Genomic DNA, 27,318 nt, shown 5'->3' with positions numbered 1-27,318 from the left:
CCCAACATTTTAAAAAATGTAAAAAGTCTGCAAATTAAGCAATGGTGGCATGGAGACACAGCACAACTTGCTTGCTGTTAGAGAGGGAAAGGGAAGAATTGGTGATGGTGGGAACAATAAAATGGATAGGTGTCAATGGTGGGGATAAATGTCGACACAATAATGTGGGAGCATTGGGAAGCATTGCAGAACAACTGATAAAAGTGGGATGTGGATGATCTGGTACAAATGTATTTCAAATGCACTATTAATGCAATCAGCAACATGTTGCTACATACGTCTACAATAAAGCAGCAGTCTGGATGGGTTCTACTGCTATTTTATATATTGCTGTCCTTGCCATGATCTAATTCTAGTCCTCATTTTCTATCTCTGTGTATCTTCTCGGAGGTTAGAAATAATTGTATTGCCACACAAAACATTCCACACACCTGAACCACTTGGCAAGATGAGATAGCGAGCTCACTGGGGTGGGAGAGTTCACCCCATCATTTGTATGTGCTGTCAGCCTCATTCATAGGCTTGTGGTACTCTACAAGGCCAAGTATGCCCCCCCCCAACAACAAATGTGCTTTGCATCTCTTCTGCTTTCTGTCTTGATAATAGCTGTACTTCTCCACATTGGTTTAAAAGCCACTCCATATTTAGCCCTTTATGCCACCTATTGCCTTTCAAAATCTTCATCTTGGCACACAACTGGCACACAACTGAGGGCTGGTGACCAGCCTTTGAGCATGAGACAACTGAGCATGTAGTGCAGGATTAGCTGCCTCTAAACAACACTAAAAGAACATTTGTCTGCTGTTAGATGAGTGGCAAAGTTGTGTTTAGGAGCCTGCACACTTTATGATTGATGCAATATATGATCAAAAAACTATAGCTATGGATTTCATACTTATATGAATAGTGGGAAGGAAGGAAGGAAAGAAGGGAATTTGAAAAATACTCTTTTTCGACAGCATCTATTTTAAAAAGTACAGTTGCCCACTCTGGACTACGATGAGGCTTTAAAAAGGTAAAGGTAAAGGACCCCTGACAGTTAAGTCCAGTCGCAGACGACTCTGGGGTTGTGGCACGCATCTTGCTTTACAGGCCGAGCGAGCTGGCGTTTGTCCGCAGACAGTTTTTCCGGGTCATGTGGCCAGCATGACTAAGCCGCTTCTGGCGAACCAGAGCAGCGCACGGAAACGCCATTTACCTTCCCACCAGAGCGGTACCTATTTATCTACTTGCACTTTCTGGTGTGCTTTTGAACTGCTAGGTGGGCAGGAGCTGGGACCGTGCAACGGGAGCTCATCCCATCGTGGGGATTCGAACTGCCAACCTGATTGGCAAGCCAAGAGGCTCAGTGGTTTCGACCACGGCGCCACCCGTGTCCTTAGTTATGGTTATTATGGACCTCACTGGTCTAGCCAGGGACTGTGGCCTTTGGCCCTATATGAACAATGCCTCACATGCAAAGACTGAGGCACAGATCTGGCGGCATTCTCCATACAAAGAAACAATGGGGGAAAGACAGCTTTTTCTGCTAGACCAACAGGTGGGCAACTAAAAGGATAATCTGTCACAGACATAATAAGTGTAGCATTGTGTTGAACATCAGGAGGGAGTGACAGGACCATTTTTTTAGCCATCCTATGGCCTCCTCATCCTGCTTCAGCTTCCAAGGAAAAGGAAAAGACTTGGCTATTGGCATCATTTGGTTCATTTTGCTTCTGAAATGAACCCAGGATGAAACACACTATATGCATTAGCTTTTCATTAGTCATGGTAATGAAGTCCCTCAAGAAAAAAATCTCCTATTTTCTCCTAAAAATGAATGTGCCCTCAGTTCGTCTGTGGCCATGAAAGACATCATAGTCCTCTTTCTTATTGCTTATAAAGTTTATTTGTTTTAAAATTGAAATTAGAGATGATAATCTCAAAACAAACATGCTGAGGGAGGAAAGGAAGGTTTTTTTGTAACCATCCCAAGGAATACAAATAGAAAATGTAGCTTTTGCAAAGACACATTAGGCTCTCCGCCGCCCCTCCCTTCATGCCAGTGAGTGTAAAATTCCACAAGTTTTAAAAATGATAATGACCCCCCCCACACACACACACCACATTTGGTGGTCAAATGTACAAATACGATTCTATAGGCGCATGAAAAAAGAATATTCCAGAGCACAGATCTTTATCACATGTGCCCACTCATAGATACTGTGCTGTTGTCATGGCATCTCTCTTTATATAGTGAAGCAGTGTGCTTTTCATGGCGCATGACTGCAGGCTCCTGGTCTCATCACTGGCATTTTAAGAGCTCTCTGATAGAAGGGCAAGTAAACCCCTCAAATGCTGACCATAGAGAGACCCTAGGTATCCCCCCAAATTTGTATGCCGCAGACTTACTGCTAACTACAACAGCAGTTCCTACTTAGCCTTAGCACCTTTATATAAATATAAGACCTCTCCTGTGAAATTTCTGTTTATTTCACAAAAAATTAAGTATGCCTATTAGGGTTTTGCTGGGGATTTTCTTCCCCCCTGCATGAGCAACACCCCCCTTTTCAGTGGAGAGATAAACAATACAAATCCCAATCTCTCAGCTGCATAACTTGCTATTCCTCAAATGATTATAAAGGAGCCTCATTCTTACTGGGATGGCAACCCGTGGATGTCACTGGCCTCCCACCAATTAACAGAAGAGTCTCCCCCACTCCCATGTATTTTGGAGCCTTGTTTAAAAAAAGAAGTATACCTGCCTACTACATATTAAACTCATTTCTTGGTTTGGTTTGATCTGTTGTGGTTTTGCCATGAGGCTGGTGTTGGCAATTAAGAAAAAATCCTTCTGTGGTAGTTAGCTGATCTTTGATTTGTCTTTTTTAAATAGAATAATGGTTTATATTATATGGTTTTATGTACAATGGTTGTAAACTGCTGTGATATTTTTTTAGAAGTGGTGGTATATAGATATAATTATAAATCAGTAAAGCTAGGTGAAGCTGCTTCTGAGGACAAAGAGGGACGCTGTTTCCTCACCTCGATCTGCCTCCTCTACATATTACCCACAATTAGCAGGGCAAAGGTATCATTTGTACTTCTTAATTCAGGCGGGAAAACATGGTAGCAATAGCAACAGGCATGAAAAGCACCGGGTCGTCAATATGGCGTGCAGGGCAGTTTATTACATCTCACCTGTGGCCTGAGGTTCTGTCAAAGTGGGGCTTTGGGGAAAGAAGTCCAAGGGTCCCATTCAGAAGAGGAACAGGAAGGCCCCTCTTACCCGTTGGCAGGCAGCGTTGGAAGTAAGTGAATTGATACATGTTACCATCTAAAGAGGGCTTTCCCCCATAAGACCGTTAAGTCCGGAGTCTAAAATGACCTAACTGCACCTGCGATTAAGGACTCAGGACTTCGGCTCTAGTGGCTCAGTGGCAGCCTTCAGACTTAAGAACAAGGGTTTTGGTTCTCATAACTGCTCTCCAGTAGGCAGCACCTGGGACCTGAAATGTTTAGTCTCCCACAGGGAGTATGTTAAAAGACTATCCACCCTCTGGTGGCTGACTGTGGAGCAGCATTGCAATGCTATTTCCTGACCGGCCCCTGAGTAAATGCACTGTTGTGAAGACTGCAAGCAAAGTGAATAAAGCCAGGATTTTAAGCAAGAAATAAAACCAGCCCAAAAGATACATAACTTCTGAATTATATTATTTAGGTGGAGAAAATATTGGCGATTTTGTTTTTCTTTTTTTACATGCCAGTGAATGGATTTCCCCACAAAAACGTCTTTCATTTGCAGCTGCAGAGGGGGAAACAAATCCCTGCTCAGGCTAGATGTGCTGCTCACCTTTATATTTAATCAGTCGCTCAGCAATTTTTAGGAGTCTCCCCTATGACCGCACATGCTTTTAGTGCTGGTTTTATGTGTCCTGCTTCACTGGAAGTTGAGCTGGTATGTCATGTTAAGTGCTAGAGGAAAGGGCAGGGGTGAAAGAAATTGGGGCAGCAGTATCCTACGGGTTGTGTTCACCGGCTGCACATTTTGAACAGCCGGGTCACAGCCTGTCGCATTCGATATCAGGGTTGTTGGATGGGGTATCAAAAGCACCAAGATACACCTCCCTGTTGACAGGGGGCGGGGTGTTAGAACGACTCCCCACACCAGAATCAGGACTCAGTGCAGGATGAACTTCTGGCGCGTATTTCTCCTCTCTCTGAGAAGGCGAGTTCTCCTGTTTCTGCTTGAGGTTCTTGAACCGCTTGAGCTTCACGGGGTCCTTGATCTCTTTGGCACAGTGCAGCAAGACGAGGATGTCCTTCCGGAATTTGGAGCTCATTCCAAAGTAGATGATGGGGTTGTAGAAGCTGGCAGATTTCGCAAAAAGGCTGGCGAGGATGCTGGTTAAACTGGGCACAGAGTAACCATAGGCGGACCACATGGAGATGACCGCGTATGGGGACCAGGCTGTGATAAAGGCTGTGCAAATGACAATGGAGACCTAGAGGAGAGAAAACAAGACTTGCCTGTTTCCACTTTCTTGCCCAAGGGATCCCTGTAAAGAAGGTGGTCCTGGAAAACTGGGAGACCTGGATCGTATTTCCAAGTGTCTCATTGGCCCACAGACCTAATAAATAGGTTTCAATCCTCTAGAATTATCTGCCTCCTAGCTACCTCACATTTTAAGGTTGTTTAAAGCTTTACATGCGTTTTAAATTAGAAAATTTAGTTTGCCTCTCACAAGCGCTGCATTTCCCAGCACCCTCAACAAATTATGGTTTCAGGATTCTTTTGGGGGAAGTCACGTGCTTTAAATGCATGGTTTGTATTCAGCCACACTGTGTGCATGTGTGTTTGAGAGGGAAGGGGGTGGCAGAGAGAGAAAAGGAGTGTCCGTCCCGCTTTTGACTTTAGCTCCCATCCACCACTGGCCTCAATTCCACCCACCCCTTGTATGCTGCTCTGACCACTTCTCTGAAGGAAATGTAGCCCATGGCTTTTAAAAGTTTCTCCACCCAATGCAGACTAAAGAAAAGCCCAGACTGACCCTTGTGACGCTTCGTTCCATTCTCCTCTGTCTATCAGTTGGGTCACCTGCTCCGCTTAATGCATGGCTCGACTTGACAGTATTGATGATGGAGACGTAAGCAAAAACCATGACAGACACAGGCAGGAAGAAACAGCAAATGAAAATGGACACTATATAAGACTTGTAGATGGTTGAGAAGTTAGCTTTTGCCCAGTCTATTTCACATGTTCCATACATGCGATCTAGGAAGCAAAAGAACTTGGTTAGTCATTCGGTGTGTTTTTTTTTAAAAAATACAGCTTACTGCGATTTTCCAGTTTTAAAATTCATCAAGATTAATTTCTCTTTAGAATTCCAGGTGGAAAAGAAAATTGAAATGTCTTAATGAAGTCCAAGAATTACAGCAGAGTTATTGCTGTAATCTTCACTTTAGTTTAGCTTTCCACCAGAGTAATAAGCAACCACTTATTACTTAGGGACGCGGGTGGCACTCTGGTCTGAACCACAGAGCCTAGGGCTTGCCAATCAGAAGGTCGGCGGTTCGAATCCCCGCGACAGGGTGAGCTCCTGTTGTTCGGTCCCAGCTCCTGCCCACCTGGCAGTTTGAAAGCACGTCAAAGTGCAAGTAGATAAATGGGTACTGCTCCAGCAGGAAGGTAAACGGCGTTTCCATGTGCTGCTCTGGTTCGCCAGAAGCTGTTTAGTCATGCTGGCCACATGACCCGGAAAACTATCTGCAGACAAACTCTGACTCCCTCGGCTTATAGAGCGAGATGAGCTCACAACCCCAGAGTCGTCTGCGACTGGACTTAACTGTCAGGGGTACCTTTACTTTTACCTTTAATAAGCAACCACCTGCAACCTGCCCTTTTTAGCACAGAAATGGCAACTGGTTTGGTTGCACCACCACCAAAAGTGGCAATAACGAAACAGCCATACGCTGTTGTGGGGGTGTAAAAATGCACAAGGAAAGAGCTTCCCAGCCTCCTTTGGAGATATTTCTTCTTGAGTGGGTGAGGCATGAAAGATGCACAATCACAGTAGTGCTACAGTGCTCCTATGGACAGTGCTGACAAAGTGATCCCCCCACCAACAGGAGTTCCTTTGAAATAGTTCCCACTGAGTTTGGGATTTTGAAGACTTAAAAAACTGAGATTAGTGATGCAATCCCAAATATGTCTATTGGACTCAGAAGTAAGGCCAATAGGGCTTACACTCAGGAAAGTGCATAAAGGGTTGCAGTCTAAATTGTAAAATGGTGATGCCTACATCTAGAATGCTTGGATCTAGAAAACTGACCTAGATTTCAGCACTATTAGACTAAAATAGTGTAAAAATAATACCTGATTTAAATTGCTCCTTGTAGATATTGGTTGTTGTGTTTCCAGATTCCCACAAATACTTTAGAGAGAAATTCCCACAAAGACCTTCTCCTAGAGAGAAATTAATTACCTGTGTAACTGCCCCATCCCAGGACTGGAGCTACTGACCAGAAGAAAGCTGCTATCCATATAAGAAAAAGAGCCACATTGATGTTGCTATTGTTGATACAATGCCCTGAAATACACAGCAGAAGATTGGTGCTTAACTCATTTTGCTATTGTACACTTAAGGCACACAGTCATAATAAAGAAAAATGGCACTGGTACATTTGTGCGACCAGGAATCCTTGTAGATTCCCTACCTTTGATGGAACTATTGGGATTGCAGCCCTTAGGTTGGAAGGAGTCTCAAAGCGGCTAACGTTCTCCTTTCCCTTCCTCCCCCACAACAAACACTCTGTGAGGTGAGTGGGGCTGAGAGACTTCAGAGAAGTGTGACTAGCCCAAGGTCACCCAGCAGGAGGAGCGGATTCGCGAACCCGGTTCCCCAGATTATGAGACTACCGCTCTTAACCACTACACCACACTGGCTCTCAATGAGCCACAGATTAGCAGTGTTGCCAGAACCCTAAACTGTGGTTAATCTTAACAATGGTCAATTGAAACAAGAAAGCTTCATAAACTATAGTGAAGACTAATTGCATTTTGTCCAGGTTTGGACACTAGGCTTAACTGTGATTAGTCTTGAGTGGAAGCAAAAAACTTCTGAAATTCTCCTGGCCCTGCTAAAGGAGAAAATGGTAAGTGTGTGTGCACAAGTTTAAGATTCACTGCAGCTTGCTACCTTAATGATAAACCATGGTTTATTGTTACACTCAAATTAGAACAATGTGTCTATAAGAGATTCTCTAGAATCAGGGTGAAGGGAATAACCCAGTTTTCTTTTAAAAACATTTAAATTAGGGCAAGTTTGGCCTATTGTAAGAAAGGAATACCTGTGAGACAGGATATCAAGCCTTAATAATTTTGTGTTGTCCAAAATACCTTACCTCTGTCTGGATGGCATCCTTTTATATAGCGAGTCACACTAATCACTGTGAGTGTGTTAATGCTAGCAAGACCAAACAGCAGTGTCAGAAATCCATCAACCTGGAAAAACAAATAGTAATAGGGTTGTTCCCACATCTAAGTTTCAGAATGCCAGGAGCAATAACAAATATTGGGATGGTGCCAGTGAGCTCATATGTTCTTTAGGGCATACAAGCATCTTAGATATCAGTGAAATATTGAATGTCAGGGAGAGTTATCATCCATATGATCAGTGAACATGTAGGTATCTGAAAACCAGGGATAAATCATGTGGTTGAGGAGTACATTAAAAGAACAAGCAAACACATGCTTTAGACACACACTCCTAAGCTCCTGAATTACTGAAACGCAAAATGAAGAATAAAAGTACATTTAACATTCGGTACAGAGAAAGAGTATGAAGCAGTCAATCGAAGTATGCCATTGATTTCAGTGGAAGAGGCTCAGTTAAGTCAGTGGGGCTTGCAAAGCGCTTAACTTTGGATGGACTGTAGCCAAAAGAACTAAGCAGAAATCGAGCAGCTGAAACTCCCTATGCCAGGTAACGATTCACCTGCTAAAATATCTTAGCTACAATGATCCACACTTGTCTGCCAATGTTGGACAACTGTATACGTGGAGCTGCTCATAAAGATAACTCAGAAGTTTCAGAATTTAGTTGAGAATTTGGCTGCCAGAATTCTGTCACGTGGGTAATTATAGAACTTCTTAGAGTATTTCAATGACTGCCCATTCACTTCAGGTCACACTTCAAAGTGCTGCTGCCTACCTTTAAGGTTCTAAATAGAGCCCTGCATGCCCTGCCTTCTCCCATACTATCCTGCCCTTGCATTAAGGTCTTCTCTAAGAACTGTCACTTGTTGGAGAGCATAAGCCCAAAACTCATTTAGCTTATTTGGCTAGTTTATTTACTTATTTGGTCTGTGTAGTTCTCTTCTTCCATACATACAATAACTGCTCAAAAATCCTACAAATAATATTCCATTAACAAATTGGGACTATTCAAACATTACACCCACAACCTACATTGGTGACTGGAATATTATTTGTTGGACTTTTGAGAAGTTACTTTTTGAGAAGTTACCAATTTGCCAGTTTAGATGCCTGAGTGGTTATGTTATTCCACACTTCAGTAAGTGTGGAATAACATAACCACTCAGGCATCTAAACTGGCAAATTAAGTCTGACAACTTTACTAAACATCAAGGATGTTTAGCCAATCTCAGTATTGACTCTGTCAGCTCTTCTTACCAATTAGAAAATATTAGCAGATTGTCAGTTTTGCTTCCCATCCCACAATTACATCAATTCTGTTGTCAGCAATTTAGAGAGTAACAAATTTTTGTTCACAGATTGTCTGCGTGCTAAGACATGAACACAAGGAAGAGTCCCATATTATAAACTGCAACATGCCCAGAGTACCCTATCTCAATGTGCCTTTGCTTGAGGGCAATTCCCGTTTAACTCAAAAGCAATTACTTCCTGGTAAACATGTACGGGGCTGAGCTGCTAAGTACAGAATATAAGTTTTTGGGGACTCCAGCTTCAGACAGCAAATTCATTTATTCTCCCAACTCTGGTGCACGTAACGAAAGCCTGGCACACAGAAATATAGATGAAGCTTTTTCTGGTATGGATATAAGGGGTGAGAAAAGCTTCACTTGCTAAATTCCTGTATGCTCAGCAAAGGTTTAATACACAGGAACACTTCTTCCTAAAAGTTGATAACCATAGGAAGCCCTTGCCTTTTAGAGGACACACTCCTATCTGAAATCCCAGAGGGCTCCTACTAGTCAGTGTATAAACCTTTTGAGATCAGGACACATCACCTCACCCCTTAAATACCCGGTCAACCCGGGGTGGGCTCCTGCAGATATCATTTTATCAGGAGGTGAAGGAATCAACCCACAGGAATTCCTATCTCTATTGACTTTTGGGCAGCTTTTGAAGATCTCCCAACATACCTCTAGCCATACCTTTCCAGTATGACTGGCAACTATACATCCAGGTCCTTCAGACACTGAAAGATTCAGGCATGGTAGTCACATAGCAGCAAATATTCTAAGATTGACAACATCAGAATTCGTAAAGCAGATTTTTGGGGAGGGAATCTCCCCCCACAACCATCTTTCCTATACAGTAGTAGACAACAGGAAATATTAGTAGGGAAAAAGCTCTCTCCACCCTTTCAGCTTTTGGGTTTGCTCTCTGAGTTTATTTTAAAGAGACTCCATTGTTAATTAACCAGGATGCTGAGGTGAGCTTACACAGCGTGTCTCCTCAGCACTTTTACCACCTGCTTTATCTGTTAATGCTCTTAAGGGCTGTCAGTTCTATGGTTTGGTTGTTATTTATTTCCATCTTATACAAATGTCAGGAATAATGAACTATATATAGGCATGAATCCCCAGGAATACCTGTGCTTCAGCTACTACTTAATTAAGTCTGAGAACCTAATTCTCAACGCCCATTCCATTTAACAATTTCCAGAGGGGTATCTGGGTTAGGCTGCTGTAGCAATACCAACAAATGTTCCTGTGGCACTTTAAAAACTGATTATTATTTATCCAGGGGTCAGACTCTTTGTCCCATCCATGCAGTGTTATCCTGAGTTATAGGGAGGCATGGAGGAGAAAACTGATGCATTTGAAGGTGAACCTACATAATTCATGATAATAATAATTAAAAAAAGCAGCTTTAATTTGAAATTTGTACTTTTGGAAATCTTTCAATGAAGATCTTCAACCATGTGGAATGTGCTCTATGAGGAGCTGGCTTCAGGCATGAGGCCCACTGGCAGACCAACTCTGTGCTACAAAGATGCCTGCAAATGCGACATGAGCCTGGTAACATCAACCCTGCTGTGTGGGAATCGCTTGCAGACAACTGCCTGGAGACTGACAGTCAGGTCATGTATCCATAACAGTGACCAGAGGAGGAATGGCCACTGGGAGAGGCGCAGAGAGAAGAAACACCATGATGCATCTGCAGGAGCACAACCAGACACTACCTCTGCCCCAGCTGCAACAAAACATGTCTCTCCTGTATCAGTCTCTACAGCCACAGCAGGTGCTGTAACATTCCAAAAGTTTGACTTCACCTCCAAAGGTGCATCCTCCATGGTCTCCCAGGACATATGGATGCCAATCAATGATACTTCCCTCTTGTTTCCCAGTGGCTCCTTTTTGGCAATAGTCCTGTTGCCGCTCACTGACTGAGTTCTCTATTAGGAGTGATTGAGGAGATTTCACCCCTCCCATATCCAAGAATCTCCTGAGGAGCCTGCTGATTCTACAGAGAGGAGGGGCAATGTTCTGCTTTCTACTTATTCAGCTCCAGCACCACATAAGTTAGTCAGTGAGTCTGTCAGTGAGTGAGTCAATTAGTCAGTCAGTGTATCGGAGAGAGAGAGAGTGTTAGAGATCGTGTCTAGAGATAAGGTTGCTGCTAAGAGCAGCTGCAGACTCTCAGTATAGCATTGATTTATGCTTAGAATATTCAGCTCTGTATATAGTTTTGTATCATAGTTGTAGTTATAGAATAAAAGGAAGATATTCTACAGAGCTGCTCTCCGAGTGGTTTATACTCTGCAAGACTCTGCAAAGCTCTGCTGCGCAACGACTGTATTATTGAGACAGTGAATCCGGTGCTCTCAGCTCTAAGCTGTGAGTCCACAGCACTGTGACCTGTTCCTGTGAGAAAGGTGGTCTCTGGCAGTGCTACCCAGCTCGCCTAGCCCAGTCGGGGTTGAAGTGCATGAGTCCAGTTGCTGCACTGGCTCAAGGGCGATGCTGACAGTGATATGGTCCACCAGAATCCCAAACGCTGCTCACGGAACACTACTTTCATGAACAAATGTGTTTTGGTAACTCACGATATGAGAAGACTCGCCAGATGAGACATACGTGGAATACCAACATCGCTGTGAATGCAACTCTAAAACATGTTGCTTACTCAGATGTAACTCCCACAATATGATGTGAGGCTGCTCCCTAGTATGAGCATTTAGGATTGTAGTCTGTGTGCATTTTGATGCTTCGGGGGATTTTTTAAAAGTCAGTCTGAGTTTCAGTCAGTTCCCTTGCAGCTGACATGACTAATTAATCCATGTCGGCAGCCTCTGCCAAGGCAAAAGGTTAAGCACGTCCAGGGAATGAACTGTTTCTGGAGGACCGCTGAGTCAGTTTTGACGCTTGCTAGCAGGGTGGACTGAGGAGATAAATAGAGTACTTCTATCAACTTCGGCAGATAAACCAGCTGCAACCATCCAGCAGGATAGAGAAAGCCTGGCCACAGTTACCCATGCTCTGGTATTTAGACTACAGCAATGCATTGTGGGCGGTGTTGCCTTTCTTTTTTTAAAAAAGTCTAGAAACTGCAGGTGGTTCAATGTAGGCTACAATACTGTTAACTAGGACTTTGTCTTTCACTGCCAATGTTTTTTCAGCTCCATAGGCCCCCAGTCTGTCCATGGTTTCAACTTAAAGTGCTCGTCTAAAGGTTACAGAGTCCTTAATTTCTTGGAACCTACATGATTACCTTCTCTTATATATGCATGCTCTCCTTAGAGGCTGTGGTCTATGTTCCCCTCCAAGTGAAGTGAGTAGTGACTAAGGAAAAGGACTTCTTGGTGGTAGCACCTCGGCTATGGAATAGCCGCCCCATGGAGACTCATCTGGAACTTTATCCAACGTCTTTTCAGCACCAAATGAAGACCTTTTTATTCTCCTGGGTTTATATTTATTTAGTTGATTTGTATATCGTCTTTTGCACAAACCACAGAGCAGTTTGCAGAAGAATCAAACAACAGTGGTGTAGCGTGGGTTGTCAGCACCCGGGGCAAGGCAAGTAATTTGCGCCCCCTAACCCGTGGATTTGCGCCCCCTAACCCGTGGATTTGCACCCCCTAACCCTAACCCCCAGATGTTGCGCCCGGTGCGGCCGGCCCCCCCTGCACCCCCCACGCTACGCCACTGTCAAACAAGGCAAAAACAATGCATAAAATTCCACTAAAAACCCACAACCCCTAAATGCAAAACATAGCAACCCACAACGGTTAACTAACTGCAGCAGAAACAAACCTTGTACTGCACACTAGAGCTCCTGGCCCTCCTGTCTGATCCTCTTTGGTGATCTTAAGAGCCTTTTAAAACCTCAAATGTTCGCATGTATTCCTAGTCCTCTGGCTACAGCAGATGGTCCTGGCTCCCTTCCTATCTTCCCCATCTCTCTTGGGCTGCCAACTGGCTAGAATTATATTGGCCCAGACGGAATTTAATCCTCGATGCTTGTTGCTGGAACAGCAGTTTGTAAATCCATGTGCATGTTAGTCGGTGTTCCTTGCTGTTCACTGTACAGTAGTTAAGGTGTACAGAATGTATTGAATCATGAGCGTTCCTGCCGCAGTAAACAAATTAGGCCACAATCCAGTGCAGATGTAGGTGGATTTTAAGGCCCCACTATTCCCTAAATCTTTTTTTTTCCCCTTTTCATTTATTGTCGCCACAGGCCTCTTTCTATTGCATGTCTTAACACTGCTATTTTAAATAATTCCATTAGTGAGATCCATTTTCAAAGCACCAGCTGATTTCCTTTTTGGGGGGAAAACACTGAACATACTCAGAAGCACTCTACCTGTAGGTGCTTCCTCTATTCTGTACCAGACAGAATCCTTTCCAGCTCTATATTCTGAACTCAGTACTAATAGAGAATCTGTTCCCATTTTGAAGGAATATTTAGCCATGCAGCCTAATCCTGTGCAGGTTTACTCAGAAGTAATTTCCTCACTGAGTTTAATGGGACCTTAGATTTTCTGGAGATGGCCCTGGCCTCTCCAGCCAGATCCTGTCAGGGTGCCCTAAGAAGAGCCCTCCTAGATCAGACCAAAGGCAGTGAGCAGTGAGGTGGCAAGTTTGCAGGTGGCATTAAATTATTCAGGGTTTGTAAAACAAAACAAAAAACAGGGTTACAAAGAGCTTTGAAAGGATTTCTCCAAACTAGATATATATGGGCAATAAAATGGCAATGGTGGTTCAATGGAACTAAGAGATAAAGAGGTGCACATTGCAGCAAAAATCACTAAGCGGTAACTGACCAGAGAACTTTGGATAGCTGTGGCTCTCTCAGTGAAAATATAGTCTGTGACAGCTATGAAACTGGCAAATTACATGGTAGGAATCATCAGGAATGGGCTTGGAAAAATAAAACTGCCAATATTGTAATGCCTTCATACAAATCTGTGATGTGACAACACTTGAAGAATGGGTACAGTTCCAGTGATCACATCTCAAAAAGGATTATTGTAGATATGGAAAGGTGCAGCCAGGATGATCAGGGGCCTGGAGCAACTCCCCTGTTGGAAAAGATTACATTGCTTAGAGACTTTTAGCTCAGAAAGTAAGGTGGAAGGACACACGTGATAGAGATGTATAAAATTAGACGTGTACAGAAATGAATTATGCATGGTGTGGCTAGAGAGAAGTTTTTATTCGTCATAACATCTGAACCCAGCGAAGTTCTTCATACCTCATTATTAAACGATGGAATTTGCTACCACAGTATGTGGTGACAGCCATCGACTTAGATGGCTCTAGAAGAAAAGTAGACGAATTCATAGAGAATAAGAAGGCGATCCATGGCCACTATTCATGATGGCAACACGCTGCCTCCAGGATACCAGTTGCTGGGGGATAGCAGTGTGAGAGAGCTATTGCTCTCATGTCCAGATTGAAGGCTACCCATAGGCATCTGGTTTTCCACCATGGAAACAGGGTACGAAAGTAGGCCATTGGGCTGATCTATCAGGGATTTATTATTATTATTATTATTATTATTATTATTATTATTAAGCTCACCATCCTGTTTCCCAGCCTACATTGGGTGTTTATGGTTCACTATTGTGTACCATTCTATTGTGTAGAATCACTTATTCAACCCTTGATCGTCAAAAACTTACTATTCATGTTTCACCTCACCCTCAGCAACATCTTCTTATATTAAAGTTTTCAAACACAATTAGCAATCTCGTTTACATGAAGGTCTGATGAAATGAATGCTTAGGAACTCTTCCCAAACCACTGAACAAATGAATTTCACTCCTATGTATATAAAGTTTGTTAGCCAAGTATCACACACATCAAGTATTAGGTATTTTAAATTAAGGGCAAAAATATGTTTCTATACATGTAAAGCCAAATTGTAAATTCTGGTGTGGTTTATTTTCCTTCAAAATATTACCAATGATTTCAGTATTGGTCATTTCATGGAAATCTGATGGCATACTGTGACTGCACGTTCTGAAGTCTGTTAACACAATTTTAGTTTCCTCTTTGCAGGTTAGAAAAATAATTAAAAATGGAATGTTGTTGTTGGCAAAAGTTTGTTTTGTGAAGCCAGAGTTCTAGTCAAAATGACAGCCAAACAAACACTGACAGCAGAAAGACATAATTTTTCTGTCACCTGATATATCTGGCATACCTCTCAACAAATTAGGTGGCAATTAACTCATGCTACACTTTTAAGAAATGTTGGCAAAAACATTCCTTCTATAATTTAAAAATGGACAACGTTCCTCATATGTTCTGTTTAAAGCACTGTTATGGACATGCATTTGTTTTAATAAAATATTTACGCAGTCACTTGACTAACATTTTTGCATGAAGATTGAATAAAGGGGCATTTGTTTCAGCATCTCTGCCCAAAATGTGGCCCAATTTGGATTTCCATTACCTGCTAAATGGTCTCAGAAACGCTATCCCTCAGTTTTTACAGGCAAAATGGAGCCAGAAGTTGACTATAAAATGAATAATCCAAAGGAAAATGTAATCCCGAATTCAGCTCAGTTACAAAAGAGAGTGCAAACCTGCACTCAATACAATTGCCTACATCTTACTGGATATTTGATTGATTGATTGATTGATTGATTGATTTGATCTGATTTGGGATCAGTGGGATATAAGCTACCTAACTGTGTGCAGGCCTATAGCCTAACTGTGCACAGGATTGCAGCCAACTGACAACTTTTCCATGGGGGAAAAAAGATTACATGCTACCTATAACTGAAAATTGAAGGCCAATGTTCAGGTACTGCAGTAGCCCACTGAACATCAGTGTCATCTGGATATCCAAAAGTTGCATTATCTCCCGCTGGTCTCCCAAGCTTTGAGCAGAGATGTCAATGATTTTTCATTGCACCTTTTAAATTTTATTTATTTATTTAGCTGGAACAGTTCCAACTTTTTTTTCCACCAAAGGAAGCACTTGTAAATGCTGGAGTAAATCCACCCCTCTTTTTCCTGCATTGATCTTGATTTAGCACAGAGTGCACCCAACAGAGCCTCACCGACACATATCACAACCTGCCAAGATGACCCCTCCTCCTGTTTTTTGTATTGCACATCAGGGAGAAAAAAATAAATGGGAAGTTTACTGGATACTTGTATGTAGTTGGTGAAATGTATTCGGTTTAGTGATTCACAACTTGTGCAGCACTGGTATGGGATTATATCTGCCCTAACCACTTAACCAGGGTTTGTAAACCAGCTTCCAATTAATGAATAAGATGCAGGATGTGGTTAGCATTGGTGCAGATGTAACACTAATCCATGATTAAAGTGACAAGGGAAGAAAGGTGGTTGAATTTGCTCTGGAGAGGTGAGGAGGGAATGTATTGCCAGAATTGTGTCTGTACTAGGCCATGGATTATATATGATATTTATGTTTCATGACTGGCCGAGCCACAGAAATTTAGTTCTTACCTGACAAGTCCATATGGATGTGATCAGAAATCCATCGTCTCTGAATACGTTGAAGATTTCAATGATCCCGCGGGAATAACCAAAGACAGACACACTGGCATCAGATACAGCTAGGTTAAATGTCAAGTAGTCCGTGGGCTGAAGGGTAGCCCGCTGTCTATAGAGTACAAAAATTACAATGCTGTTCCCAAACCAAGACATCCAACCTGGAAAATAAAAGGAAATGCTCAGAATGAAAAGCTGCAAAAAGCAGTCCTTGTCAAGTAGGAAACACTTCACAGCACGAACACACAACATTATAATTATCGCGGCTTCTACACTGGAACCTTGTAGTGCTGCAATCAGCTGAACATAAGTGAGAAATGGGACTGTGTGTTCCTCTTAAATGTCTTTTATTTGCTTTTTAATGAACATGCAGGAATATGTTGTGGTACCTTAAAAAGTAACAAACTGTATAATAGCATACATGTTGGAGAGGACAGTGAGGTCAGAAGGAAATTAAATGCATGCAGTACCAATGGCCAATTGCATTGTTAAAGCCAGCTGTTCAAGAGCAATTGACAATAAGTTTGTAAAGGATCCATAGTCAAGCCTTACTAATAGCCCATTGAACATCATAGGACTTAGTTCTCAGTAGATAATGGTTAGGATTGTGTCATGCTTAATGAGATCACCAGGGACATGCCCTCAGGCTTCAGATTTGGCCCTGAAATCAAGGTCTGGGATGCCCCTGCCCAGGAAACCCTATAGAGGAGATAGGAGCATACCATTAAAATAAATGCATGTAACTTCTTCACAGACATGGGGAAATAATAGTGGTAGATTGGTGGATAAGATGGTCATACTAGCAAAAGTAGTTTCTTCAAAAAGCATTGATTGAAGGGTCAAAGAGACTTGGCAAAGGTAGGATTTAGAAAGTTTCACCACAGGGTTGAGGGACCTTTGTTCATCTGAGTGCCAGATTCCATCATACAGAAGCCTTTGGAGGCCACGTTGGTGGGAGAGATCAGAGGAGGGAGAGCTCATAGTGGGGCAGATCAGAAGCAAAAGTGCATGAGCCATGGAAAGGGCTCTTACCTTTGTACAGTGGGCTACATTCTAGCCGTGAAAAAGACAGTTTCCATGTGCATCTTTTTCCAGCAAGGCAAGCAAAGAGGCCTCATTGCAGATCAAAGACCCATTCCAGCCAGGGAGAAGCACTCAAGAGGGCACAGAGCTGGGCCAGTGAGGACTGTGGCATGGACAAGGAAGGGCTGGATGAGGAGGACTGGAGGGCTGCATCCTGCACCCAGGCTGGAGGTTCCCCACCCTTACTCTACAACGTCATTCTGCGGATGGAGACCATCTGTTTATCAAGAGGCTTTCAACCCACTGGACATGTAACCATTTTCCTTTCCTTTTTTGAATTGGGCATCCTTGAGTATATCTGAAGATAATTTTAAGAACACAAGGAAAGCCTGGTATGATCAGACCAAAGGCCCATTTAGTCCAGCATCCTGGTCTTACTGTGGCCAACAAGATGCCTTTGAGAAGCCCATAAGCAGGACCTGAGCACAAGAGCGCTCTCCCCACTTGGGATTCCCAGAAAGTGGAATTCAAAGCCATACTGCCTCCAAAGCTGCAGGGCAAAGATAGTCATTGTGGCTGATATCTGTATCTGATAGCTTTATCCTCCATGAATTTGTCTAGCCCTCTATCATATGTCTGGTTTTCTCTTCTTTCTCCACAATTCTGCTTTGTTTTTTGTTTAAAGAGGAAGTGGCACATATTCAAACAATCAGCAAATACAGACTTTCAGGTTTAATTTTGTGTTCATTTTTTATGACTTTCTAGTTCATTATGTTTTCCACATGCCCATCCAGACTGAAGAAGATGAAGACTGCGGTTGTGCAACGTAAGACAAGCAAACTGCCCAAACTCCAGTTAAGACAAATCAAGGAACACTGTTACTTCAGTAAGTACTGGTTATATGCTAGAACAACAATTAAGCACTTTTAAACAAACATAGTGCACTAATGACACTTAAAGCCCTAATTACTTAGCAGCTGATGATTACAAGGACAAAAAAAAAAAAGGTTTTAAACTAAGAGGTGGTTGTCAGTGGCGATTAAACATTAGGGAGCATCTCCTATAAAATTCTGTCAGGGATGCATTAGAATCTTCTTATTTATCTATTTAACAGGATTTATATACCACTTAATCATCAAAACCTCCAAATGGTTTACACAAATGTATTTCAAACTCGTACCTTTCTGAATCTGGCAATGGTGTTCTCTGATCAAAAAATGTTTTCAAAAATGCACATATTGGGGAAATGTGCATAAAATGTATATATTAGTGAAAACAGTTTACAAAAATGCATTATACATATTGCATACAGAAATGTATTGGGCAAAATTGTATACATGAGGTGAATATTGGGAGAAATCTGCAGTGAAATGCTGATCAGGTCTCATGAGGACTTTTAAAATTTAATTTCACAAACTGATGCAGAGATAGGGAGAACTGAAGAGTAGAAAAATGTGAAACTGGGAGAAACTGAAGTTGACAGATTGATCCATTCCTACCATAGTAAGGCCAACATCTTGGATGGTTTACAACACACTACATTGTGTGTTGAAGGTGCTCCTTCTGCTAAACACAGGTGAGAGGTGAGGTTAGGAGACAGCATTCCAAACTGTTTGCCCCGACACTTTCGTGTGTCAGTTGCAGTGTGTATGTCTGTCATGCAAAAGCTCCCCGTCTTCCTTCCAGGGCTGGAAAGGGGTTAGTTTAACCTCCACTTTGCTAGTAAAACTGAAATACTGTGTCATGAAATGATGTATGTCTAAAAAGTGTGTCACCAACATGAAAGGTTTGGAACGCTCTGGGTTAGGGCAAATGGGTATTCACATTCTCTGTGTGAATTTATTTTAACAAAGCACTCCTATAATAGAAAAGAAACACTTCAGTTTTGAATTATTGTATTCATGTGTAAAACAAAGTTCTAATCAGCTAAAGAAAAAAAAGAAAAAGTAGAAAAGAAAAGAACAATTCAACCAGCTGTCCTCCCATGTTAAAATTGTAGGAGAAACTGCATCAATAATTTTGACCATTGCCTTAGAAAACACATATTTAGTTCACTAATACCAATGTAGAACGTTATCTAGCAACTTCGGAATATTGAATGCATTAAAAATTAAGAATTAAGAAGATTCTTACTCTTGATAGTGTCTCGCTTATTTAAAATGTTTAAAATCTTGACACTAGGACTCTCTAAAATATTGGGTCTATAAGAACAGTGATATTCCTATGATAGGCCTCAGCTATTCACCAGCTTGTTATATTACAGGGTCAGTATCTTAAAGGGGGGCGGGGGGGGGGGGGAATGCAGCACTGCTGTTTTATTATTAAGTAAGCACAGCAGTGCCAGTATGTTCAAACTTCTTTACTCAAATGTCTACAGTTTAATAATGCTTGTAACAGTAAATGTTACACAGTGTAGATTACTTTTTTGAATGCAGAAACAGCTTAAAGTCTTACAAATTTAATAGGGCAAATGGCATAATTTATTAGTCTTTTATTGTTCCACAATATTTTTATATTTGCTGCAACAGACTAACACAGTAATCACACTGGAAATTATCAGCTACATACACCACACACAAACTTTAATAATCTGAATTATTTTCAGCATGCAAAGCAAATACATCTTTTAGTTAGCAAGAGGTGTAGAGTATTGGAACAGTAAATAAGTGACAGCAGTATTTCGCTAGGATAATATGAGGTCATCTATTTCTGCACATGATTCTTCTCCCATCCGTTTTATTTCTTTGCCAAAGAATCTTCAACTGCACTTTAGTAGAGGAGCAGCTTGGATTATATGTAGGCTGGTTAACCCCAAGTATTTGGACTCAAGCCATTTTAATTCCATTTGAAATGAATGGGAGCTAATCCAGTTAGAGTCCAGTATTTCATCTTACCTGGACTTAACAATATTGTCTTCCCGCTTCCAAATGTTTCAATGTTTTCTTTAGTAAAAATGCACCACTGTTCTGTTTCAATAAGAGCTGCAACTAATTAGGCTCAACAGAAGTCCCTGTGAATTTTGCAGGCATGCTTAATCCATAAATCCATATACATACCCAGAGCCAGTAGATAGAAGCCAATGATCTTCTCTCCTTGTTCTGAGACAGGAGCGTCTTTGTTCAAAAAGGAGATATTGTTGTTTCTCCATGGTGCCTGAGGGGAACTCTGAAAAGACATTTTCTGTAGTTTCTGACCCAGAACTTGCCCTTTCCCTAGGTCCTGATGCAAAGAGAAAGAAACCGACCTCTGCCGTCCTGAAACCTCTGACCGCTCTCTTTCTATGGAGCCCCGAGACTGATAAGGCAGAGGGGAATCTAAGGAGACAAGTAGCAGCTTTACAGCCTGCTGGCCTGCTTGCATTTGCTAATCCTATCTATTAATACTGGTGATCACCAATCTGTGACTAGACAAAGACCCTGGCGCTTTGTCATTTACCTGGGGCTAAAGTAGGCAGATGGTCACTTCACCATGTAAAACTGTGGCATCAAAAAATGGAGGTCAGCTTGAGAAAAAATATGTAGTAGGTAAAAATCAGGCTTACAATATGAAAACACAAGGTGCCCACATTCATTATGTGCAGAGACACATAGCCATAAATTGTTCTGAAGGAATTTCATCATCATAACAACAGCAACAATAATACCCCAGCCACCTGGGTAGCTTCCAGCATGTATAAAAACATAATATAACATCGAACATTAAAACCTTTCCAATACAGGACTGCCTTCAGATGTCTTCTAAAGGTTGTACAGTCATACCTTGGAAGTCAAACGGAATCCATTCCGGAAGCCCGTTCGACTTCCAAAACGTTCAGAAACCAAAGCATGGCTTCTGCAGAAAGCTCCTGCAGCCAATCAGAAGCTGCGGAAGTCCCATCGGACATTCAGGTTCCAAAGAACATTTGCAAACCAGAACACTCACTTCCTGGTTTGTGGTGTTCGGGAGCCAAAACGTCTGAGTACCAAGGCGTTCAGAATCCAAATCCTTGACATCTGATGGGAGGGCATTCCACAAGAAGGGTGCCACTGCTGAGAAGGCTCTCTGCCTGGTTCCCTATAACTTCACTTCTCTCAGTGAGAGAACTGCCAGAATGCCCTGGGAGCTGGACCACAGTGTTCAGGCTGAACGATGGAGGTGCAGACGCTCCTTCAGGTATACAGTACTTTTACTACTAATATAACATAATATTTTATCCAAGACTTCCACAAACGAGTTCATATAACAACAGATTGGTGTTCATGAAAGGAAAATTTATCTTAGAAAACCATGAAATTATTCCTTGTTTCTGTACATTTTAGAGGGTGGGGATTAACAAGCGCATTGCAAAACCTTTTCACCCAACCATTTGAGGGGTGGGGTAACCAAATATGCCTTCAAAAAGGGTAGGGTGCAAATTATGTTTGGATAATTATTTCATGGGGGGGGGGGACACATTGTCACATGGGCATCCCTGGGGGTGCTGCTGAGCTAGAAGCCTGCCTGGAGAGCTAGGTGCTGCTGTGAGCATGCGTAAGATTTTTACCTGCACAGTGTTTAAATAAAAATAAAGACTCCCGCAGCCACTTTGCACACTCAAATAAGGCAAACACAGCCCTCCCCATTCTTCAAAAAAAAAGTTATTGCCAATTTGCACTGCCCATCCAAAAGGAGCAGAAAACAACACCCCCATCCTAAAGTTGCAGGGGAAGCAGAGGAATGCATGACCCTGCAGATTTGGGTAGCAAGTATTTGTCCAGCACTAAAAAGAATGTTGGGAAAGATATAAGGGCACAAGGAGAAGGGGACGACATAGGACAAGATGGTTGGACAATGTTCTTGAAGCTACCAACATGAGTTTGACCAAACTGCGGGAGGCAGTGGAAGACAGGAGTGCCTGGCATGCTCTGGTCCATGGGGTCACGAAGAGTTGGACACGACTAAACAACAACAAAAAGAATACCTTTCTGATCCTGTCACCTGCACACACAGTATATAGCAATAAACATGGCTGCCCCCATAGATCTGTGGGGGTGCCATTCTTTTTGCTATAAAATATTCGTGGGAAGCTCTCAGGGCCAGGTCTATGAGGGCAACCATCTGCCCCACCTCCTAGCTTCTGTGTGAGGGAAGGGACATCATCATACCTTCCTCAGCTATCCCTAGCTGCAGCTGCTTCTTTGGGCAACTTTGGGGGCTATAATTCCCAGTCTGGGTTGTGGCCGTTTTCTTTCTCCTCAAAGCTGAGGCAGTGCTGTACAGAATGAAGTAGTTCTAGTTACAGGTAGGTAGCCGTGTTGGTCTGCCGTAGTTAAAACAAAATAATTTTTTTTAAAAAAAATCCTTCCAGTAGCACCTTAGAGACCAACTAAGTTTGTTATTGGTATGAGCTTTGCATGCACACAAAAGCTGATACCAATAATAAACTTAGTTGGTCTCTAAGGTGCTACTGGAAGGACTTTTTAAAATTTTGTTTCAAGAATAAAGTAGGTTTAAGATTCTATCCTGTCTGTGGGGGGAGTAATTTACTTAATTGTCTGTCTCTGGTACTGTACAGTTGCAAATTTAACTTTCTTTAAAATAATTTGTCTTTTTTTAGTTTTTACTTGTGCAGGATAAGCAGCCTCAAGGTTAAGCTGCCATTGTGGATATGTCACATTATACAGTGGTACCTCTGATTACATACGCTTCAGGTTACATATGCTTCAGGTTACAGACTCCGCTAACCCAGAAATAGTACCTTGGGTTAAGAACTTTGCTTCAGGATGAGAACAGAAATCTTGCTCCGGCGGCACGGCGGCAGCAGGAGGCCCCATTAGCTAAAGTGGTGCTTCAGCTTAAGAACAGTTTCAGGTTAAGAATAGACCTCCGGAACAAATTAAGTTCTTAACCCAAGGTACCACTGTACCACCAAAATTAGACATTTTGGTGTTTTGTAAAAGAGATTGAAATACTAAGCACCCTCAAGTTACATAACAACATAGTTCCCTTGTTGAACAAGCTACATGAATAGCCCTTAATATTTGTATTTTGGAAAAATTACCTCCAACTTTTGGGCATCCACCTCTCCCCCCCCCCTTCCAACACGATGGGAAAGGAATCAGCAGTGCAGTTTCTGGGAAAGCAAACTGAGGTTTGGCTTAGCATTGGGTTGCCCCTGGTTCTTTTGTGTGCTCGCCAAAAGAATTGTTTATGGAACGCAGGCATTTAGGCCATGTGGTAAAGAATATGAATTTCATCACAAGGCATTATTTCATCACAGCTCAATAGATGCACCGTTATGTCACAGACAGGATATAAGTATTTTGTGTAGAAACTCCATTTTTGGCACATCATACTGGCTGGCAATTTGAAGCAACCAGCTTTCTGCCAATATAAAGCAAATATAACATTTTATAACCAAACCAATAGTGCAGCCTTTGTATGCGAGAGCTTTTACTCCGAAAGGTACACGACTAATACTGAAGTACTGAAGCCATTAACCTTTTAGTAATTAGAAAGACACTAATAATCTTGTTCAACAAGCTAAATTATTCACTGGAAAATCCCCCCCCCCTCATACTGGGATATGTTGCTATGAGCCATGATGTTCCTTTAGGCTTTGGTATAGACAGGTTATTGAAGGCAGGGAGCAGTGATGCCCATATACCTGCAGGCAGAAACATTTGGTTCCAAGCATCTGAAATGTTCTTTGAGTCACACATGAACACAGTTTTGACTAGTTTGGCAGCACTACCAACAAGTTAAGGGGGGGGGACACGTGGCATCATGGCAGCCTTCTGCACCTTTCAAAGCCAACTGCCATTGTAACAATCATGGCCAGTGAGTATTTTGATCACCTTTCCCGTTCACTGTTGAGGTTTTGACCAGGGCTGCATTTGCTGCCTGTCCCCATCCCGGCATTCATGGGCAACCTAGGGTTTATTTCTAGCCTTCCTTACCAGCACAAATCCTCTTCTGTGGGAAGGACAGAAAGAGAAAAACCAACAACAAATGAATATAAGCTTAACTTGTTTTAACAATGTCAACATAGCAATAGGACATGGGGAATATTTTCAGACTTAGAAACAACAACGAACGTTTACTCACATTTTTGATAAACTGTATGAGTAGACTTCTTGTGCTAACATCAGAAATGGTTTGTGAACTTCTGAATGGAACAGAATAACAGAAAATCGCATTTCATTTGGAAAACCATGTGTACCTTAAAGAAGAGTTGCACACTTGGAGAAGGGACTAGATTACCCTCGTGGCCCCTTCCAACTCTACAGTTCTAGCCCCTTCAATTTATCCTTTAGATCAGAGTGCCCTCTAGAGTCTTGTAGCATTTTATGCAGTCCTCTGATTGTAAGTTCCCTTTCCCAAATCCTGCTTGGTTCCTAAATTAGACTCTCTCTCTCTCTCTCTCTCTCTCTCTCTCTGGGTGCAACCAGACTTGTACAGTTTCTTCATTGTGCTCACAATAAGAAGTCTTCCCCCAAAGACAAAAAGGTTTTGAATAAACACCGCCAAAGGGTAACAAACACCATATAAGCCAAATGTCAATCCCTTCTAATAAAAATGGCCACAGTTGAAAAGTGCTGGAAATTGACACATTAGGCCTTTTTACTGTTAAACAAGGATGTGATTATTTTTTTCTGTGAAAACTATTATTCATTTAGAAAATTAATAAACTGCTTGATCCAAAAACAAACAAAGAAACAAACAATTTCCAAGGCCCAGATCCAACTACATAAAAACAAGACTCAAATATACAGGGGTACAGAGTTACAGAAGAACAAGCACCATGTATCTTAACAGGCATGTGGTTAAAGGGGTGGGAGCTGCATAGGTAAATGTAAAGGGACCCCTGACCATTAGGTCCAGTCGTGACCGACTCTGGGTTTGCGGCGCCCATCTCGCTTTATTGGCAGAGGGAGCCGGCATACAGTTTCCAGGTCATGTGGCCAGCATGACTAAGCTGCTTCTGGTGAACCAGAGCAGCTCACAGAAACCCTGTTTACCTTCCCACTGGAGCGGTACCTATTTATCCACTTGCACTTTGACGTGCTTTTGAACTGCTAGGTTGGCAGGAGGAGTTCAGGGACCGAGCAACTGGAGCTCACCCTGTTGCGGGGATTTGAACCCTAGGCTCTGTGGTTTAACCCGCAGCGCCACCCGTGTCCCTGGGAGCTGCATATCACACTTTAAAACTCCTGTGTGGATCCACCCTCACTGACCAGCTCCAATACTTCTGGATTGGAGAACTACTTTGGGCCAAGTGGTTTGTATGAGGCTGGGTGGGACATCTCTCATGGATGCTTTTGTGATTCCTGCATTGCATGGGGTTGGAAGAGATGACCCTTTAAGTCCCTTCCAACTCTACAATTCTGATTCTATTATGAGAAAACCGGCATTAGAAAAGCTGCCCTCTTAGCCTGCATTTTGATCTGCCCAGCCTTACAACAAAGAAAGCAATCATCCAGTGAGTGGGCTTCTGGTCAAAGCTTCTTTAGCAGCAGGAGAGGTACAGTGGTGCTGGTAATGATGATGATCATGATGATGATGATGATGATGATGATGGAGGGCGAGATCAAAGCTTGACTTGGCTGCAGAGATTTAAAAGCAAGCTCCACAGGCGACTGCCTCTGCCTTGGAAGACAGCCCTGCACCTTCCTACCTCAGGAAGCCTCATGGAGCAGCTCCACCCTGCACCTTCTTCCCTGTAGGCACCTTGCGCCCATGGGGTAAAACAGCCTTGCCTGGTGGCGTTACGAAACAACCCCTCTGCAGTGCCACAAATCCAACTCAATGGTGTAACATTGGAAAGGGTTGATCACTACCTGGGCAGTTATCTTTCCACAAGGGCCAACATTGATGCCGAAATGCAGCATCGCCTGAGGTGTGCGAGTGCAACTTTCTCTTGAGGACAGGGACATTCGCAGGGAAACCAAAATGATTGCTTACAAAGCTATTGTACTACCAACCTTACTGTATGATTGTGAAACATGGACCACTTATAAAAGCCATCTCCTTGAAAGATTCCATCAACAGTGTCTCCGAAAATTTTTACACATCACTTGGGAAGAAAGGTGAACTAATGTCAGTGTACAGGATGAAGCAAAGATCACCAGTGATTGTTCAACATCAACTTCATTGGACTGGTCATGTTGTTCAGATGCCTGATTACCATCTTACAAAGCAACTACTCATCATGGCAAGAAAAATTAATGGACTATGCAGAACTGGCAAAACTGACATATAAGCTATGGGACAAGGATAACTGTGACTTTAAAGATGAATGGGAACCCTTTACAAAGTATTTGAAGACGCAACAAAGCGAACTGGACTCCTTGGCAGGCTTTGAATAAACATTCGCAAACTTTTTTATTGATGATAATCAGCTAAATAGTTTGAGGATCTGTGTAACATGTGTAACATGCAGAAAACAGCATTCTTAAAGAAATCAAAGACTGGAACTGGGGGGTGGGGGTGGGTGGGTTTTGTGTGGGAGTGTGGGGGGAGGGAGGAAAAATGGGAAAAAAATAAGGATGATATGTTTCTGGATAATATGTTTTGTTTTAATTTTAAATAAAAAAGTAAAAAAACACACCAAAGCAACTACTCTATTCCAAATATAAAAATGGAAAGCATAATGCTGGTGGTTAACAAAAGAGGTTCAAATACTATCTCAAGGCGAATCTAAAAAAATGTAGTATAAACACCGACAACTGGGAAACACTGGCCTGCAAGTGCTCCAGTTGGAGACCAGCCTTTACAGAAGGTGTCATGGGCTTTGAAGACACTCAAACTCAGGATGCAAGGGAGAAACGCGCTAAGAGGAAGGCGCGCTCGGCAAACCCTCACCATGATTAACTCCCGCCCAGAAACCTATGTCCCCACTGTGGAAGGACGTGTGGATCTAGAACTGGCCTTACGGACTCACTATTAAAACCATGTTTACGGAAGACAATCTTACTCGGCTACGAGGGATCGCCAAAGAAGATGATGAAGACCCTGCCGGTGGGGGGGGGGCTCCCTTACAAGAACCCCTCAGGCGTGCTTCTCTCAGCCCGGCAACATCAGCCCTGGAGCAGCCCCCGAGCGGAGGCAGCA

The 27,318-nt window shown here is 42.5% G+C and overlaps 1 protein-coding gene across 4 annotated transcripts; it reads right to left on the bottom strand.

Annotated features, from left to right (window-relative positions):
• Nucleotides 1-2,590: 2,590 nt before the first annotated feature.
• Nucleotides 2,591-27,226, bottom strand: LOC309339561 (visual pigment-like receptor peropsin). 4 transcript variants are annotated; one of them, XM_081857696.1, is made up of 9 exons: nucleotides 27,182-27,226; nucleotides 26,190-26,281; nucleotides 24,313-24,373; nucleotides 20,304-20,412; nucleotides 16,180-16,385; nucleotides 7,384-7,483; nucleotides 6,465-6,569; nucleotides 5,031-5,254; nucleotides 2,591-4,484 (listed from the first exon to the last, which is right to left on the bottom strand). In XM_081857696.1, exons 2-9 carry the CDS (start codon nucleotides 26,210-26,212, stop codon nucleotides 4,041-4,043), a joined length of 1,272 nt encoding a protein of 423 aa, XP_081713822.1. In that variant the 5' UTR covers nucleotides 26,213-26,281; nucleotides 27,182-27,226; the 3' UTR covers nucleotides 2,591-4,040. The 4 variants fall into 4 exon arrangements, with proteins under 4 accessions (XP_081713822.1, XP_081713821.1, XP_081713823.1 ...); XM_081857695.1 differs by lacking the exons at nucleotides 24,313-24,373; nucleotides 26,190-26,281; nucleotides 27,182-27,226 and having other exon boundaries at nucleotides 20,304-22,556; XM_081857697.1 differs by lacking the exons at nucleotides 24,313-24,373; nucleotides 26,190-26,281; nucleotides 27,182-27,226 and having other exon boundaries at nucleotides 16,180-17,913; nucleotides 20,304-20,409.
• Between the last annotated feature and the right edge of the window lie 92 nt (nucleotides 27,227-27,318).

This window comes from Podarcis erhardii (assembly GCF_964252035.2).
Source record: "Podarcis erhardii genome assembly, chromosome: 3".
Classification (NCBI taxonomy): domain Eukaryota; kingdom Metazoa; phylum Chordata; class Lepidosauria; order Squamata; family Lacertidae; genus Podarcis; species Podarcis erhardii.
This window is presented reverse-complemented; position numbering and strand designations above follow the sequence as displayed.

Coding starts and splice junctions, on each gene's coding strand:
- LOC309339561 (XM_081857695.1), bottom strand. CDS start 20,607: ATGCAAGCAGGCCAGCAGGCTGTAAAGCTGCTACTTGTCTCCTTAGAT. Junction 7,484..16,179: donor CATCCATATGGACTTGTCAG/GTAAGAACTAAA, acceptor TTGTTTTTCCAG/GTTGATGGATTTCTGACACT. Junction 4,485..5,030: donor TGGAACGAAGCGTCACAAGG/GTCAGTCTGGGC, acceptor TCTCTCCTCTAG/GTCTCCATTGTCATTTGCAC.